This window comes from Triticum aestivum, chromosome 5B (assembly GCF_018294505.1).
Source record: "Triticum aestivum cultivar Chinese Spring chromosome 5B, IWGSC CS RefSeq v2.1, whole genome shotgun sequence".
Taxonomy (NCBI): Eukaryota; Viridiplantae; Streptophyta; class Magnoliopsida; order Poales; family Poaceae; genus Triticum; species Triticum aestivum.
Genome location: NC_057807.1, coordinates 397018941 through 397036047, shown reverse-complemented (window position 1 = coordinate 397036047; position 17107 = coordinate 397018941). Strand labels below are relative to the sequence as shown.

Genomic DNA, 17107 nt, shown 5'->3' with positions numbered 1-17107 from the left:
GTTTTTCATGATATGTAAAATATTCACCTATACTGCCATCCAGTGATCTTTGCCAACAGCAAGTAACAGATACTATCTCAATGTTGACCAATTGACCAATCTGCTCTCCAATGCAAGGCTGTGCTTACCAGATTATTGTGAACTTGTAAGAATGAAATGTCACGACAGACAAAAATAGAAAACATGTGATGATGGCAATTTATACTAAACCACCTTTCTCTTTGATTGATCATATGCGTCTGCAGGTTATTGCCAGTTTCATGAGCCTACTACACTATATGCGTCTGAAGGTAGACTTATTATGTTTGGAGTTCACAGAAGAAAATTTGGATTCCATGCAAGGGTTCTACTTGTCCTTGTCTACCACAGGCTGAGCATCTTGGTTTCCATCGTTTCTGATCCCAGATAACTGCTGCAGTTCCAGTTCCTGCTGCTTGCATGACCTACAAGACCTGAAGTCCCAAACTGTGTCAATTAGATCCCTGTTTTCATCCACTCTGAACTGCTACAGCTGGAGTCTAAGATTCTTATCCGTTCCTAAAATGTGCATGGCAAAATCCTGAGTACAGAGCAAATCAACATTGCTTACCGCTGCCTAAAACCCGATCTGTTTCCACCCAAGGAGAGCACCGCTGCAGGCGCAGAGCTATATCCAGCATCATCCGAGGGCGACGAACTCATCTTTTTCACGTTGCAGAAGAACAGTGACAGAAATTTTCTCAGAGACTTTATAGGCAACGAAGCTCAGAGTGATGATTGCACAGATGCTACTAGCGCGGTGAATGTTTCGAAGAGGATTAGAGAAATGTACTCACAAGTTGATGGGACATGGTTCGGTCTGATGTGCGAACTTCATTGCCAGGGAGGCCTCTTGTTCGTTCAATCCTCAGGGCACACATGCATTTCACGAGGAAATACAGGAGAACCCCGCCAAGGCACAGCATTGCCAGGATCTCGATTGCGATTGCCGATCCGGTCACTGAAAGTATTCACAGTATAAAAATACAAGGATAGGAATGGTGTGCCACACAAGCCACAGCACCAAACCAAGCACAAAGAAACTCACAGATGGCTCTTGTTGAGTTCATTGCTTTCCTTTTGCTCAGCTGGACAGTCTTCTCCGCTTGCAATGGCCTTGACATCATCTCTGAACAATCTGGGTAGCACCCATAGTTCCCCAGGTCGTTTACGGTGATGGATAAGCTTGTGGCATGGCTTGGACCACCCTGCAAGAGAAAATCTCATATTTTTCTAGTTTCAATACCTCCATTTACAGCTCTCGGACAATCGGTCACTTAGATAACCAAGAGAATTTAAATCAGGAGAATTTAAATCATGGGCTGAAGAACGAATCGCCAAAATAGTCCAAGAAGACAGAGTGTTTACTTGGTAAAACAGCTGGTGCATTGCGCTGTTGCAGTCAGCGACATCCAAGCGCAGCCTGATGCCAGTTCCTCTCAAGACCAAGTGATGTGCAATGGCCACATAGGTCTGAAGCGACTGCCACTGGTTACTGCCACCAGTCTTCAGCTCCGCCCTGCCTACGAGACTGGCTGGCAATGTCATCATCAAGGTTCCTTCAAAGACTTCGAAGGAGAGCACTAGCAGAAGGTGAGACCTGTTCCCTGCAACATGAGATTATTTCTTAGTTACTTTTAATGTCTCCTAAGAACAATGTAAATATGTTAGGCTAGGGAACATCATTTTACATCTCAAAATAATTAAGCAGGATAAAATCCATTTTTAAATCCATGGTTTCATACCAAAAGAGTAAAACAAAGCACCTGGGTACCAACGAAGATCTGGTTCGACGATTGAGAACTCAAATGGATCTCTCTGCTTGTCAAAGATTTGATATCCATCTCTTGATTCTTTTCCACCCAAGAAAATTGATTTCGGAGCCAATATAACCGGAGGATCATTGACCGGCTCCACGGAGACGTGTAACTCATCACGATGCCTACCATTCCTGTTCCTCGCATATAGCATTATAACATCATCTCCATAGAAGTCTTCATTTCTGCAAATGATGGCAGGATTTGAGATTCTTGTAACGCCAGGCCTGCTATAATACTAGGAAGATTCAGATCCTTGGCTAGTACCCGATATACTGAAGATATTTTAGCGCTCCATTTATTTCCTCCACCATCCCTTGTATTTTCAAGGCTTGGCTAGACCTGCCTACCCTGCTGATTGAAAGCGTATCATCAAATAGATGTTGAAGTTTCATTGGCACTGGAGCAAGAAGAACATTGCCGTGCTGTGCTCTCACTATAACCGATATGTTCTCTGATGTGTCTGAATATGTCATTTCAATCCCCGGAAACCCACTGCCGAAACATGGAAATGCGTGATCAGTTCAAAAAGCTAAGAAAAAGTACAAAAAATAGAAAGCATCTAGTTGAAGCAATGAAGCTTACCCAAACTTTGGGCCAATTATATCTTCTGTAACATGCAGTTGTTTGGGCAAAGAGATGAACTGAGGTGGTCTGCACAGAACATATATGAACACTGTACCACTGACAACGTTGCCATGCTTATCAGATACTGTGTATGAAAAGGAGTCATTCCCAAAAAACCGTTCAAAAGGTGTGTACCGATAGCCCGGATTGTACTGTACGACCCCTCCATGGAGTGGCTAAAATAAGACGGAGCAAATTTACTATGCGATTAGAGTTGTCAAGCAAGAGAGTAATGGCACAATGAAACAACTGAAAATGGGACGCAGAGTTTCTGCACCCGAGCTCAAATGAGCTCGGGTGAACAGTAAAATAAAAAAGAAATCAAAAAATCCAAATTTTTTTTGGGAGAAACATTGGCAAAAGTTTTAAGTGCTTGCAAAAATTCGTCATGAAATCACATTTTTAGAAGGCGTGGCAAAAAAAAATGGTACTCTGAAAATGCTACTTTCAAAAGCATTTTGGAGCATTGAATTTGTTTTTTTGCCACGCCTTATAGGAATGTGATTTCATGATGAATTTTTGCAACCAGTTAGAACTTTTTCAATGTTTCTCCCAATTTTTCTTTGGATTTTTTTGATTTATTTTCGATTTTACTGTTCACCAAGCTCAAATGAGCTCGGGAGCAGAAAGGCACTTTCGCTGAAAATGTCACTCTTGTTGTAAGATTGAACAATGGCATTTCAAAATCTGGGCAGTGTCACTATACTTGTGTCTGTGACAAGTTTCCTTGTTTAAATGTGTAGTAGAACTGTTTGCAAAAAATAAACTGTAAAAAGAACACCATTACGTAATTAAATAATAAAAAGTGGTTTAATAAACTTACTGAAGATAAATTAACTACGTCAGCTAGTCCTACTGCAATGTAGTCATTTGACAAAATATCAAAGGAAACAGATTCATCCTCCCAAACTGAAATGTGATCTTCTCGAACTTCAGAGAAGTACTCGTCTGCAGGGAGGCATTTTCAGTCAGTCAACGCTCTTCAACATTTTTATGTTTTTCATGAATATCATCCGCGCAATGGAAACTTTACCGGGAAGAATAAGGACTTGGAATGGACAAGGAGCCAGCTGCCTGCTGTCAAACTGAATACACATGCCATATAAACCAAGATACCTTGCGACATAATGAGCAGTATATGATCCATCTTTGTTGTTGACAAATTCCCCCGCGGTGAAGCTTGACGCGTTCATCGGGGCCGTTACATTTGCAGATGTTAGCTGAAGCCTCAGTTTTGGCTCCAGAGATACTACTGGGTTCATGAATGAGTCAACAAGTCGAACAGTTACATTGTTTCTGACTGATCTTTTGGCTTTTGGATCAAACACTGGAGCTCTTGATAAAGATGTGTCAACTGCACCTGCAAAATGGAAATGTTCTTGAAAGTCAGAGGTCAATCAGCACCAGAAAAGACAGAAACAGCCCTCGAGTTCGTCCAATGTGAGTTGCTTCAGGTAATACTGCTGAAATTGCAAAGTTATTTTCTGACTGAAATAACGTAGATGAAGCTACTACGTTGTGCTTTTCATAAAGGAGACGTTGTTCTTATGCAAAATTATTTGCATGGCCATGGACAAAAAAGGAAACAGACTTACACGAAACAAAAAGTTGTAAAGAACAGTTACTGCATTATCATCATATGGAGTGAATGTAGAAGTGAGCTACTAGGATGATACATAGGATGGATGTGTGCATCTCCAAATTCAGAGCCTGGGGTTATTCTTCCACTATCTTAAAAATGATGACCCATAGGAGAAATATACAACCTGGTGAGACTGTCATGTTATAGGGTTTTCCATCATTCAGCGCTATGTTCCCGCACAGCACCCAAATTTCATACTCGCCAGCAATTTCAGGAGTATACGAAACATTGAAATTACGTGTTTGTCCATCTGTGGATATCGTCTCTGTAGATGGATTCATCATTAATGTATAATAAATTTGAATTGGAATCAGGAAAGATGGTTTTATACTAGCATTTACCATTTGGTTCTCTTACAGGTGTTATAACTGGGTTTACACCAGACGTGTCATTTCTGCTTAGAATCTGCACTCGCATCATATCGGTATCAATCGGAGAAGGGCTTTGATACTGATCCAGCAGGTAAACCATGAATGATGATGGTGAGCCAGCAACAGATTGCACCAAACCAGAACCGTTAACAATGCTTTTCGATCCATCGCAATACCCTAACAATTTCCATTTATATACCAGCATTAGTTATGAAACTATACAAGATAGTATTCTCAGAAGAAAAATAAATAAGCAAACATACCTACAAAGACATGATACACGTACACCGTATCAGAAAGCCTCTGCTTCAGGTGAGTTTCAAAGATTGTGAGCACAAACTCCCCGGGCTCCACGACGTCGAAGGAGAGCCGCTGAATTCCCTCAGCGACAGCTTCGATCCGGAGACCCCCTACCGGGACCGACAGCCTTGAGGCGCTCTCAACCACGGCAGCATCAAATGGGTGGATCCCAGGAACGAGCTTTCCAAACGAATCCCTCTGGTTTATGAAGATCTCCAGCTTGGAGAATATCTGCACGGCGTTTGTCCCATGCTTCCACTCGGCCGTGCTTTTCGCAACGTCGATGAGTCCTGCAAGAAGTTGACCACATTGAATAGGTTTATTACTACTTAGGTTTCCAGCAGTTCTGCATTTGATTTTGAGGCGTTGTTTGTTAGGAGGGAGGACCGACCTGGCTTTACTGTGAGCGGCAATGGCGAGCCACGCAGTTTGGTGTTGTCGGCATGAACGTGCACCAGGAAGTCCCCGGCAAGAGTCGGCACGAACTCGATGCTCATGCACCCGTCCTCCGTCCAGCCGTTGTACTCGAGACCCGAGAACTCGACGGGCGTCCCGTTGACGTAGGACCACGACACGGCGAAGTACCAGTTGCCGAAGGGCATGTCGGCTCCCCGCGGGAGGCCGTTGCCGAAGGCGTCCCTGGGGAAGACCGACACGAGCGCCTTGGACCCGGCGGCGACGCGGCCGCCCCCCAGGTGCGTCCAGGAGGCCAGGGAGGCGGACGGGTTCACGTCCCGGGCGGCGACGGCGAAGTTGAGCGTGTCCACGCCGAGGAAGAACCGCTCCTCCTCGAAGAGCGCGATGAAGTTCCCGGCGCGCAGCGGGACGAGGGTGATGTTCCAGGACGGCAGGTCGCCCTCGAGGTGGACGGCGACGTCGGTGAGGACGCTGCTGTTGCCGGCCTTGCCGCCGTGCAGGGTGACCTTGAAGGCCGCCTTGCGCCGCACCTCGGAGACGTTGGCGTCGGGGATGTCGAAGGACGTGATCATGACGGTCGCGGTGTCGCCGGCCCGGAACGACCCCCTGCCGTCCAGCCAGCCGAACATGAACGCCGGTCGCGGCGCGATGGGGAATCGCGGCCATTGCTCCTGCGCGGCCGTGGGGCGCAGCGGCGCCAGGCACAGGAGGACGGAGAAGGCTAGGATCGGGCGTGGGAAGAGCGCGGCGCGGTTGGCCATGGATTTCCTTCCGCTTTGGACGTGGGATGCCTGCGGTTTATCGGTTGCTGGAGATGACCGTGGAGGGAAGAAGAATGCGGCGGGGAGTGCAACTGCAAGTGCAAGGCGGGGAATGCAACCGCCGGCGCAGACGTGCTGGTGTTGCGTGCGAAGGAAGGGGCGGGCAGTAAGCCCCTAATTTTTTTTAAGGGGTAAGCCCCTGAATTTGCATAATCCTCGGTACCACCACATATTGAAGACATATAAGTAGTCCCTCAAAAAAAAAGACATATAAGTAGAAATTATATACTCCCTCCGTTCCTAAATGTAAGTCTTTTAGACATTTCAAATGGACTACAACATACGGATGTATGTAGACATATTTTAAAATGTAGATTCGCTCAATTTTGCTCCCTATGTAGTCACTTGTTGGAATCTCTAAAAAGACTTATATTTGGGAACAGAGGGAGTAGAAGTTAATGCATTTGGATGGTGCACGGAAAATACACAGAAATTTGAGAGTAAATACTCCCTTCCATTCAAAATGCTTATCACGTTAGTTTTTTTTTGTTAAGTCTCCCCCGCAAAGAAAAAAAAACTTTGTAGAGTTTGAACAAATTTATACAAAAAATATCAGCATCTACATTACCAAATAAATACAATATAAAATTATATTCTATGAGTACAGTATGTAAGGGAGAGAGTGAGTGACGGAGATATATAGAGAGAACACCATTGTACTTAATGGAGGGAGAACAAAATGGAGTTTTGACCTCATTTACATGATCGACTGGACCCTTTTAGGGTACGTGAAAACATTTCGTGAAAATTAGTGTACATGAATACATTTCATGAGAGATTGAGAACTCCAATTATATGAACCAGTGGCCTCTATACTCATTTGATTTCATAAATCCTCCAAGAACTTTTATGAGTGACATTTGGGGGTGTAGGTTATAAAATAAAATAAACGAAAGATTCAAATATCATCACCTCCTATATGAAAACAAAACACAAGTACCTGTAAAACATGTTCTTTGGATGCTCCACACAATTTTGGCATAAATTTGAATAGAGAAAAGGTGCACAAATGTCACAAAGGAAAGTTATAGGTCAACCTATGGCGAGAAACAACTAAAAATTGCTATGTAGGAAAACAGTCCATAGCAGTCTTTGTGGTCATCACATGCCTTTGATCTAAAGGGCTTCTAAAGATTTTTTTTCCTACAAGCAGATATTCTATATATTTCAATAAAATATATTCGACCAAGTAGTCATGAGTATCCTATGATACAGAACCCCTGAAGAAAAAAAATCCTTTGGTTCGTAGCCACACTTGCCAAACCTTAGGCCTTAGGCAGATAAGTTTGATATAGTACGTCAGGTTTGCAACAACTCTGACATACCACACTCTTGTAGGATTTATCCTATGTGTCATATACTTGTCTGTTAATCGACATTTACTATAAGTATCTCAACCAATTTGGTTGTCACAAAAAGCATGGTATTACATTTTTATGTCCTTATAGCATCACGGTCCATATAAGACTATTGGTGACACTCACATATGTTCTTTTAATACAAGTTCAAAATGAACCAACTGTGATGTGATCTTCATCACCTACGGTTTGCATCATACCTAGCAAAATTACAATAACATGTGTAGAATCGCCGTCTATGGTTGTTTAACCCCGATGATTTGTAGTTGCCGCATGTGACGCGACATGCAGGACCCTTGTTCGCACAAGTGATGTAGTTAAGTACTATTCACATAAGTGCATCATACTTAAGGTTATTGTTCGCGTCAGTGCATCGTACAAATACCTCATGCATGCATGTGGCGTTGTACTCAGTGTCGTAGCCCGCATATGACTACGCCCCGGGCCAGCTTCGTTCATACAGTAATCACTGTAGCTACAACCAATGAAGTTGAATCTCTCCACGCCCAGGCCATGGCCTGGGCAGCCCGGGGCCTAGCTATGCCCCTGGTTGCACTCATGTTTAACATGGAAAATTATTCACTCAACATGGAATTTATTTATAAATAAGTGCATATTAAAGCACATGTAGGAGAACCTACATGTACTATTAATACAACGGGTGGAACATATACTCTAAAGTTTGAGTCAAAGACTTGAACCTAGATGATAGGATTACACATTTGACCCCCCACCAATTTAGTTAGACTCGGTTCCTTAGAATCGCAGGCACACACACATAGATGATGTCCAAGTGTAAATATGAAGCTTGAGACAATCATACATTATTAAGTAGTCTGCGTCTGAAATCATTTGCCATGTCCAGATCCATACCCATATCCGTGACCTTCACCGTAGCCCGAGCCAGCCCCATTTCCATAACCACTACCAGAGCCTTCACCATAGCCAGAGCCTGAACCAGATCCTTGGCCATGACCTTCGCCATATCCAGATCCTTGCCCGACACCACTTCCTTGTCCATAACCTTCGCCATGGCCCTCACCGTATCCGGATCCTTGCCCGACACCACTTCCTTGACCATAACCTTCGCCATGGCCCTCACCGTATCCTGATCCCGCACCACGTCCTTGGCCATAACCTTCACCATGTCCCTCACCATAACCCGAACCAGAGCCCGAACCTTGTCCATGGCCCGAGCCGGAACCCTGGCCATATCCAGATCCTTGGCCTTGGCCTTCTCCTTTACCCTGCCCCTGACCATAACCAGATCCCGAACCGGCACCAGAGCCAGAGCCTCCACCTGAGCCTGAACCAGCAACGGATCCAGATGCTCCACCAGAGGCTCCACCTGAGCCTGAACCAGCACCAGCGCCAGAGGCTCCACCTGAGCCTGAGCCTGCACCTGAACCAGCGCCAGAGCCAGAAGCTCCGCCAGAGGCTCCACCTGAGCCTGAACCAGCACCAGAGCCAGAGGCTCCACCTGAGCCTGAACCAGCACCAGAGCCAGAGGCTCCACCTGAGCCCGAGCCTGCACCGGACCCAGCATAGGATCCTCCACCAGAAACTGCACCCGAACCTGCCGATGATGCAGCGCCCGAACCAGACCCCGAGCCAGACCCGGAACCAGAGGCTGATCCCGACCCTGATCCAGCCGCAGAACCAGACCCCGATGCAGAGCCGGAGCCGGCACCACCAATAGCACCACCTATGCCAATGTCAACCTCTGTACCGGTCCCTAGGCCCAGATCAAGGTCCAGACCTAAGTCCTTCCGGGCAATGCGACCCTCGGATGCCAAAACAAGTGCGGCGAGCACAACAATGCCAACCGAAATGGTTGTCATTTGCCGCATTGTTGCGGAACCTCTAAGAACTAGGTCTTGCTTCTATGTGATTCAAATATGTATATGCTGCTGGCTTGCTTTCTTGCCTAAGGCTTTGCAACTCCTTGTCCTTGGTATGCAAACACTAGGAACAATGCCGTGCTATTTATAGGGTCCAGAAGTGGGCTTTCAGAAATATGGTTCGGCCTGCGGCTCCCTTGGTGGGAAGAACTTGTGGCTGTGGCTAATTTGCTCGGGTAGTGGCGCGTAGTGTGTGGCCGGCGGTGCAAAGGGAACGGAGATGTGAGGCCTCGTAGCGCGTCGGGGTGACACGTCTCAAGTGCGCCGCTGCATCCTGCATGCATGGTGCGAGAGGGAATATGGTTGCTGCACTGCGTGTGTGAAGCTGACGTGACCTGCGGAGATTTGGTATAATGGAACAGCCTTTTTTGTTGATCAATGGGGGATTCCAGAAGCTAGCCCTGCAGTTTTATCGTTATAGCTGGATGCATGATGGTTGTGGCTATAGTGGTGGACGCGAGCCTTATCATCCAGCTTGCTAGTGCTAGTCCTTTTCATCTTTGGATGTCCATATTGTCGACCTTGCAGTTGACTTAAATTAATCTCAAATTTTTCTCCTTCGATTATTACACGTATTATCATATTGCCGAAGTAGTGAGAGGTTTACGGTGGCTGAGCACGAATCATCTGCTGGCTTCACAATGAGATATGCCACACTCATTGGCTGGCACGGAAGGATGCCTCTAGTTTTTCGATTTAATGTTACGTGCGTTGAATAAAACTAGTCCTTCAAAAAAAAAAAACTAGTGGGTAGGTTGGCTGTGTCTTGGTCTTAATTTAGGGTGCCTTTGGGAGCTTAAGTATTTTTGAAGTTCTGTAGAAATACTATGGTTTCTGAAAAAACTTCAGTTTTTTTTTTGCGAGTAAATCAGAGAGCTTTATTCAACAAATGAGTTCCCCGGGCAATCGGCCAGAAGGCTAGTTACCAAAAAACTAGGGGTCTCCTCGAGCCAACATTCGGTCACATTCAATGTGCATGCACGTTTTGCACATAGATGTGCCGGTAAGTTTCTTGACCTTAATACATGTTGAATCTGAAAAACAGAAAAATCACAACTAAGCTCTCCTATTTCATCTAGGATAGGAGCCACAACCGAACGTGAGTTGTGGCGTGTATGCCAGAGTTGCACTAACTCCTGACAGTCAGTCTCCATTATCACATGCGATAGGCCTCGAAGTTTTGCAAAAAGCGTTCCTTCTCGCATTGATAGGGCTTCCATGATAAGAGGATCGGAGATGTTGCCGAACGGTTTGCACCAAGCACCCAAGAGCGAAGATACGGACCGGGCTATACCACCCGCCCCTCCTCGACCTTCCGCCACATTGAGTGCTCCATCACATGAAATCTTGATCGTACCTGGTTTCGGCGGCTTCCAACCATGCCCCGGCAGCACGGCTGCTTCATTGCGGGGTAGCTCCAGCAGCGCTAGGGCCTCCCGCGTAGATCTCATCGCAGCTGCTGGGTCTCTGCCTTCTTCATCATGTTTGATCCGGTTGCGAGAATGCCAGATCGTCCACATGATGGTGATGATTTTTGGGCGATCCGCATCCCTGATCCGATCACCACATAGAATGTCCCTAGCCCACGAACTTCGATGTAGTCGAGGGAGTCTGAGATCAAACCAAGCACAAGCTTCGCTCCAGAAACGTCATGCATGGGAGCATTGTATTAACGCATGCATGAGACCCTCCTCTCTTGCCATGCACACTTTACAAGTGTCAAGAACTGAAATGTGGCGGTGCTTGAGGATACATTCATCAGGTAGAATCCCCCTCAACACCCTCCACCAAAACACCCGAACCTTTGGGATCACTTTGAGTTTCCATAAGGCTGTCCACATCTGTTTATCATCCGTTGAGGCACCTGTAGCCGTCCCTTCTTCTAGAGCTAGATGCTCGTTATGAGTCATTAGAGCACGGTACGCTGACTTAACAGTGTAGTTGCCTGATCGTTCAAAGGCCCAAGCAAAGAAATCTTGTCCTCCTCCCCTCCTGATGGGTATGTTAAGAATAGCATCTGCATCTGGGGCGATAAAAGTTGTCCTTATAAGGTCCTGTTTCCAAGACCAGTTCCCGGTGTCAATGAGATCCGAGACTCTCTGAATATTAGTGCTAGGAGGTCTGAATAAAGGTTTCATGGAGATGGTTCCCGGAATCCACTTGTCCATCCAGACATCAATAGAGCTCCCATCTCCTACTCTCTTAACAAGTCCCGCCTGCAAAGCTTTCCTGCCAGCAATGATAGCTCGCCAAGTAGCAGATGCTGATTTGGGAAACATTGGCATGCAAAAAATCTGTATCAGGAAAATAGCGGCCTTTCATTACCCTTGCGCACAAAGAGTCAGGGTTCGTCATGAACCGCCACCCATGCTTCCCTAGTAGCGCAATGTTAAACTGTTGTGGGTCACGAAACCCCATACCTCCTTGGCACTTTGGTGTAGCCAAATTCTTCCATGACACCCAATGTAAAGCATTTTTGTCGATGGAGCTGCTCCAAAAAAACTTAGCCATTGGTGACGTCAAACTCTTGCACACCTTTTTTGTTAGTAGAAAGGTGCTCATAGAGTATGTTGGAATGGCCTGTACAACTGATTTCAGCAAAGTTTCCCTACCTGCACACGCAAGCAGTTTTTCAGACCATCCCTGCATCTTCCCGCGAGCTGTTTCCCCAATGTGATCGAAAGTTCCACTTGTGATGCGCCCGATCACAGTGGGTAGCCCCAGGTACCGCTCACTAAAAGCCTCAACATCAATATTGAGGACCGCTTTGAGCTGCTGTTTAAGCTGGGCCGGTGTGTTGGAGCTGAAGTAAACTGCGCTCTTTGCACGATTGACACACTGACCCGAAGCATCACCATAAACCCTTAGGATTTCATTCAGTCTTACTGCACTTTGGGTGTTTCCACTAATGAAGATCAGACTGTCATCTGCGAAAAGCAAATGAGTTACCCAAGGCGATCTGTAACTTACTCTGATTCCTCTGTCAATATATCCATGATTATAGAACTTCAACAGAGAGGAGAAGCCCTCCGCGCATAGCAAAAAAAGGAAGGGTGAGGCTGGGTCACCCTGTCTCAGCCCACATGAGGGTGAAAAAAATGGCAGTAGCTCACCATTAACTCGGACTGAGAAGCGCACCAAGGACACGCACTTCATAACGAGCCTGACAAAATTAACATTGAAGCCCAACTTAGTGAGAATTGCCTCCAGAAAATGCCACTCGACACGGTCGTATGCTTTCATCATATCAAGTTTGATAACACAAGCATAGTTTTTTCCTTTCTTCCGCCTTCGCATGTATGCACACTTTCGTATGCCACCAACACATTGTCCGTTATGAGCCGCCCAAGAACAAACGTGCTCTGCTCTTCACTGATGATTTCCCCCATGAATACTCTCAATCGGTTTGTCACACACTTTGAAGCAATTTTATACAAAACCGAACAAAGAGAGATGGGCCTGTATTGTGTTATAGACTGAGGATGTCGTACCTTGGGGATCAACGTAATCGATGTGTCGTTCAGACCCACAGGTAGTTCGCCCCCGTTTAAGAAATCCAAAACTACCTTGGTTACAGCCTCACCAAGCAAGCTCCAGTGACGCTGATAAAACCCCGCAGTAAACCCATCTACCCCGGGTGCTTTGGAGGGAGCCATTTGGAACAAATCTGTCCTAACCTCCTCCGCAGTATAGGGTTTTGTGAGCTCCAAATTCATGTCCTCCGTCACCTTGGCAGGAACATGATCGAGCAGTTCTGTAGAATCCCTCCAACCTTGGGACTCATACAAGTCATGATAGAACGCCTGAACCTCGGCCTTGTCTTCCTCTTCGTTTGCACAAACCGAGCCATCCGATCTACATAAACCCTATATTCTGTTGATTCGCTTTCTTTGTGCAGCCTGAGCTTGGAAATACGACGTATTATGGTCTCCTTCTCTCAGCCAGGGAACACGTGATCGCTGTCGTAACCAGATCTCTTCCTGATGAAGAGCCTCTCGAAGCTGCCGAACCACTGTTTTCTCCTCATCTGTAGGCCCACGGCCAACTGAACGACAACGTAGGTTGTCAAGCCTCTTCTGTAGCTGTCTGACACGGCGTGTTAAACAGCCAAACTCGCGAGTCCCCCAAGGTTCAAGCGTCTCCTTTAGGTGACTTAGTGAATCCACAATCCCTTGAAGGCCCGGTCCCGTATTTACCTCCTGCCACACATTGGTGACAACTCGATCATAGTCCACATGCGATGACCAAACATTTTCATATCGGAACGGTCTCTTTGCACGTGACATGTTATTGATCTTTTCCCTTATCTCCGCTACAACAAAGCAATGATCAGATTCGACAGAAGAAACATGCCTGATTCTGATGTGTTGAAAGTGTTGCCGGAATTCCTCATTGGCAAAGACCCTGTCTAGCCTTGCCTTAACATTCGCATCACCCGCTTGACGATTGTCCCAGTTATATGGAGTGCCTGACCACCCCAAATCTTGGAGAGCCACCTCATCGGTGACTTCTCTGAACTCTCTCATCTGTCTCTCTGGCCTAGCAGCCCGACTAAAAGTGCTCATTAGAGAAGAGAGTTTCATTAAAATCACCCAAACATATCCATGCCGCATGCGGTATGTTATGCAGAGTGCGTAGGAAACGCCAACTATGATGCTATCTTCCGCTCGGAGCGCCCCATAGAAACCAATCAACCTCCATTGAAAGGAGTTTTGCTCTTTAAATTTAACAGAAACATCAATGTGACTAGCACTATAATTATTGAGGTCCACAATAACATCATGCGACCAAAACAGACCGATACCACCACTTAGACCAGTACTATCAACCGCAAAGCACCCGCCGAAGCCTAGATGTCTTTGCAAGTCCTCAACTCTCTTCCCTTTGATTTTTGTTTCCATGACGAAGAGGAGTGTGGGTCCTTCTAGATTCACAACATTGCGAAGCTCTCGAACCGCCTCGGGGTTCCCAAGCCCCCGGCAGTTCCATGAGAGGCAAATCATTGGGATGGGCAGGACCGATGAACGGTCTCTGCCGAATTTTCAGGCGTTGGCCTCTTCTTTTTTGGTTCACGAACCAGATCCTCATCATCCTCTCCCCTTGCAGTGCTCGTGCTCGGCTCAAGTTCTTCGGGGATATGCGCCGCCGTCAGAAGCGATTGCCTGGGTTTGTAAACTGCTGTCGGTCCCTCTTTCCTCTTATACCGCACGTTTTCTTTGTTCTTCAGGGGCGAAATCACCTCTTCCCCCCCATCTTGCTTAGTTTTTGTTCTAGAGTTTCTTGTCTCTTGCTTGCTACTCTGATCAGACTTCTGTCCCCTCGAGGAATTGCCGCTGCTTGCTGGATATCTGGTCTCGTCAGGAGCTCGCAATGATGGCCCAAATGGCAGCTCTCGTCATCTCGTGAACCAGGATTAGAGCAGTACAGATCCGAATGGCCCAGCCTACCACAAGAGAAGCAGAAGTATGGGATCTGCTCATATTGCATATCATAGTGATCCACCTTCTTCCTCCTTGCCGAATCTATTAGCACCCATCTCTGGAGCGGTTTATTGACATCCACAGAAACCCTTGCTCGGAGATAGCCTCCATTGTGGTCGAACTTTGCTATCTGCACCTCCTTGTCAATTGTCCGTGCTATTGGGAGGCACCATGCATCATCTCGCAGATTGTAGGGTAGATTCAAAACCCTAACCCATACTTGTAGCCGATCAAACTTAACCTCGTCAGGGCGCATGCACTCGTCGAACTCAGCCAGGATGACCGCGTTCTTGTTGATATGCCATGGCGATCCCGCCCATACTCTATCTCGATCACGCTGGGCCTCAAATTCAGCGACAAAGGTGTTCGGCCCAGTTGATCGGAATTGCAGTCCTCTAGGGTTTCCCCACGCCGGTCGCAAAGCGTTGCCAATGGTGTGAATATGATACAGGTTTCGGTAGAGAACCTTCCCTGCTAGCAGCCACTTCACCGGAGCACCGTCTTGTCGATCATCTATCACGAGGGGAGTCGCCTCCTCTTCGGATATATCCAGCTTCCCCAGGGCTTCCTCTAGTTTCTCCCTCGCCGAGCGAGGGTTGGTCGAACCAGAGTCACCTCGCACCGCCTCCGCCGTTGGTGGTGTAGCCATACTCCCGGCCGAGTCCTCGGGGGCGGCCCGCCGATGAGATCCGCGGCCGCCGATCGGTTTCCACTCCAAACCCTAGCGCCGCCAGAGAGCCCTAGGTTTCGGGAAAAAAACCTAGATATGAATCCGATAAAAAAAAACTTCAGTATTGAATACTTTGAGGTGTTTGGATAGAAAAAATATTGCAGTTTAAGAAACCATAGTATCCCTAAAACTGTGGTATTTTTGCAGTATTTGAAAAAGAGGTCGGGACCTCTTTTTTTAAGACTGAGAAACGCTGGCTAATTGGTCTCTCTGAGTCCATCTTCTTATGACCAATACTTGTTAGATGATAGATCTATCTGGCCAGAGTACACACACGGATGACTTAGCGCCGGCCGGAAACACGTACAGGGGTGCGTTGCTCCTGATCTCTTCTAGGTATTCAACAGGTCGGCGAGCAGCCGTATGACGCTTCCACGTTCCGTTTTCCTATGAGAGCCCTCGATCTTTATGTCATGGCCACTTTTTACCACTGCTTTTAGACACGCGGGCTGCACCTTCTGTGCCTGTCACAATGCTTCGTCTTTGATGGATCACAAGAGATAACTCACAATGTATACTAGCATGTAGGAGTACTAGAGAACGTGCTCATGCCCAGTATGCATACGGCGGCCGTTAGCACGAGTTAATCCGGCCGTGAGTGCAGCTGAATTAGGTTCGGCTTTAGGTATGGTCAAGATTATCCATGCAACAACAGAACAATCAGTCAAAATCAGAGAAACTTAATAAAACTGCTATTTGCCAAACGCAAAACTGCCATTTGCCAAACGCCTCCACAGTCTTACCAAAACTGAGAAAAACTACAATTTTAAGAAACTAAAGTATTTATTGCCCACACATTAAAATACTGAGGTTTTGAAATACTGTGGTTTTGCAAAAACTGTGTTGCCAAACTAATCTCCAACTCTCTATACATGGGTCCCCGCAAAAAAGCTTCTCTCTGCATGTGAGCTTAATTGTGAGATAAATATATATACCGTTGATTAAGTGAACATAAAATAAGATAGTAACACTAAGTGTTTCTGGTGCGGTCTCGTCATTTTCTTTTACTACCTCTGCACACTAATATGCTTGTACAGTTCAATTCGAACTATAAAAACGTCTTACGTTAGTGTATAGAGGGAGTATATTTAAATAGTTACAAGCATACCACCACATCGTGTAACATACATGAAAAAAAGATCCACCTCAACATGTAAACATGCACGAGAATTTTCATTCTATTATGTCATTTATATTTAACAAATATTTTACAACTATACATTAATCAAACACAATAAGTCACATGTATTTTCAGTTATAGTTCTCATATTACCTCAAATATCTATGTTTCATACAACCAAATTTATTGCAAAACATTCACGCAACAACGTACGGGGTATCATCTAGTTCATAACAATTTTTTTAACTAATTATATCTCGTCACTGAAATGCCGAATCAACCAAGTATTTCATGTGTGTAAACACCAAAGCATGTGCGCCCTTAGTCCCTTAGGAGCTGATGATAAGCATTGATAAATAGTTGTTGTAGAACTCCAACATAATTTGTTTTAGCTTGATGCAGAAATATGCTCCATATGTTTTAAAATATACTCCCTCCATATTATAGTATCAAAAAATGTCTTATATTTTGATACAGAGGGTGTATGTCCTATAAGGTTTGTCTA

At 45.9% G+C, this 17107-nt stretch overlaps 2 protein-coding genes across 3 annotated transcripts; both read right to left on the bottom strand.

Annotated features, from left to right (window-relative positions):
• Positions 1 to 18: 18 nt before the first annotated feature.
• LOC123112065 (protein GAMETE EXPRESSED 2) lies at positions 19 to 6085 on the bottom strand. Of its 2 annotated transcripts, XM_044532984.1 has the most exons (14): positions 5167 to 6085; positions 4739 to 5065; positions 4446 to 4652; positions 4229 to 4369; positions 3496 to 3822; positions 3286 to 3410; positions 2421 to 2638; positions 2103 to 2330; positions 1785 to 2020; positions 1387 to 1625; positions 1067 to 1226; positions 816 to 979; positions 590 to 681; positions 19 to 452 (listed from the first exon to the last, which is right to left on the bottom strand). In XM_044532984.1, the coding sequence occupies exons 1-14, from the start codon at positions 5951 to 5953 to the stop codon at positions 347 to 349; spliced, it is 3357 nt and encodes a 1118-aa protein (XP_044388919.1). In that variant the 5' UTR covers positions 5954 to 6085; the 3' UTR covers positions 19 to 346. The 2 variants fall into 2 exon arrangements, with proteins under 2 accessions (XP_044388919.1, XP_044388920.1); XM_044532985.1 differs by lacking the exon at positions 4229 to 4369.
• A 1861-nt stretch (positions 6086 to 7946) lies between these two features.
• LOC123112064 (fibroin heavy chain) lies at positions 7947 to 9317 on the bottom strand. Its single transcript, XM_044532983.1, has one exon. The coding sequence runs from the start codon at positions 9219 to 9221 to the stop codon at positions 8220 to 8222; it is 1002 nt and encodes a 333-aa protein (XP_044388918.1). The 5' UTR covers positions 9222 to 9317; the 3' UTR covers positions 7947 to 8219.
• Positions 9318 to 17107: the final 7790 nt, after the last annotated feature.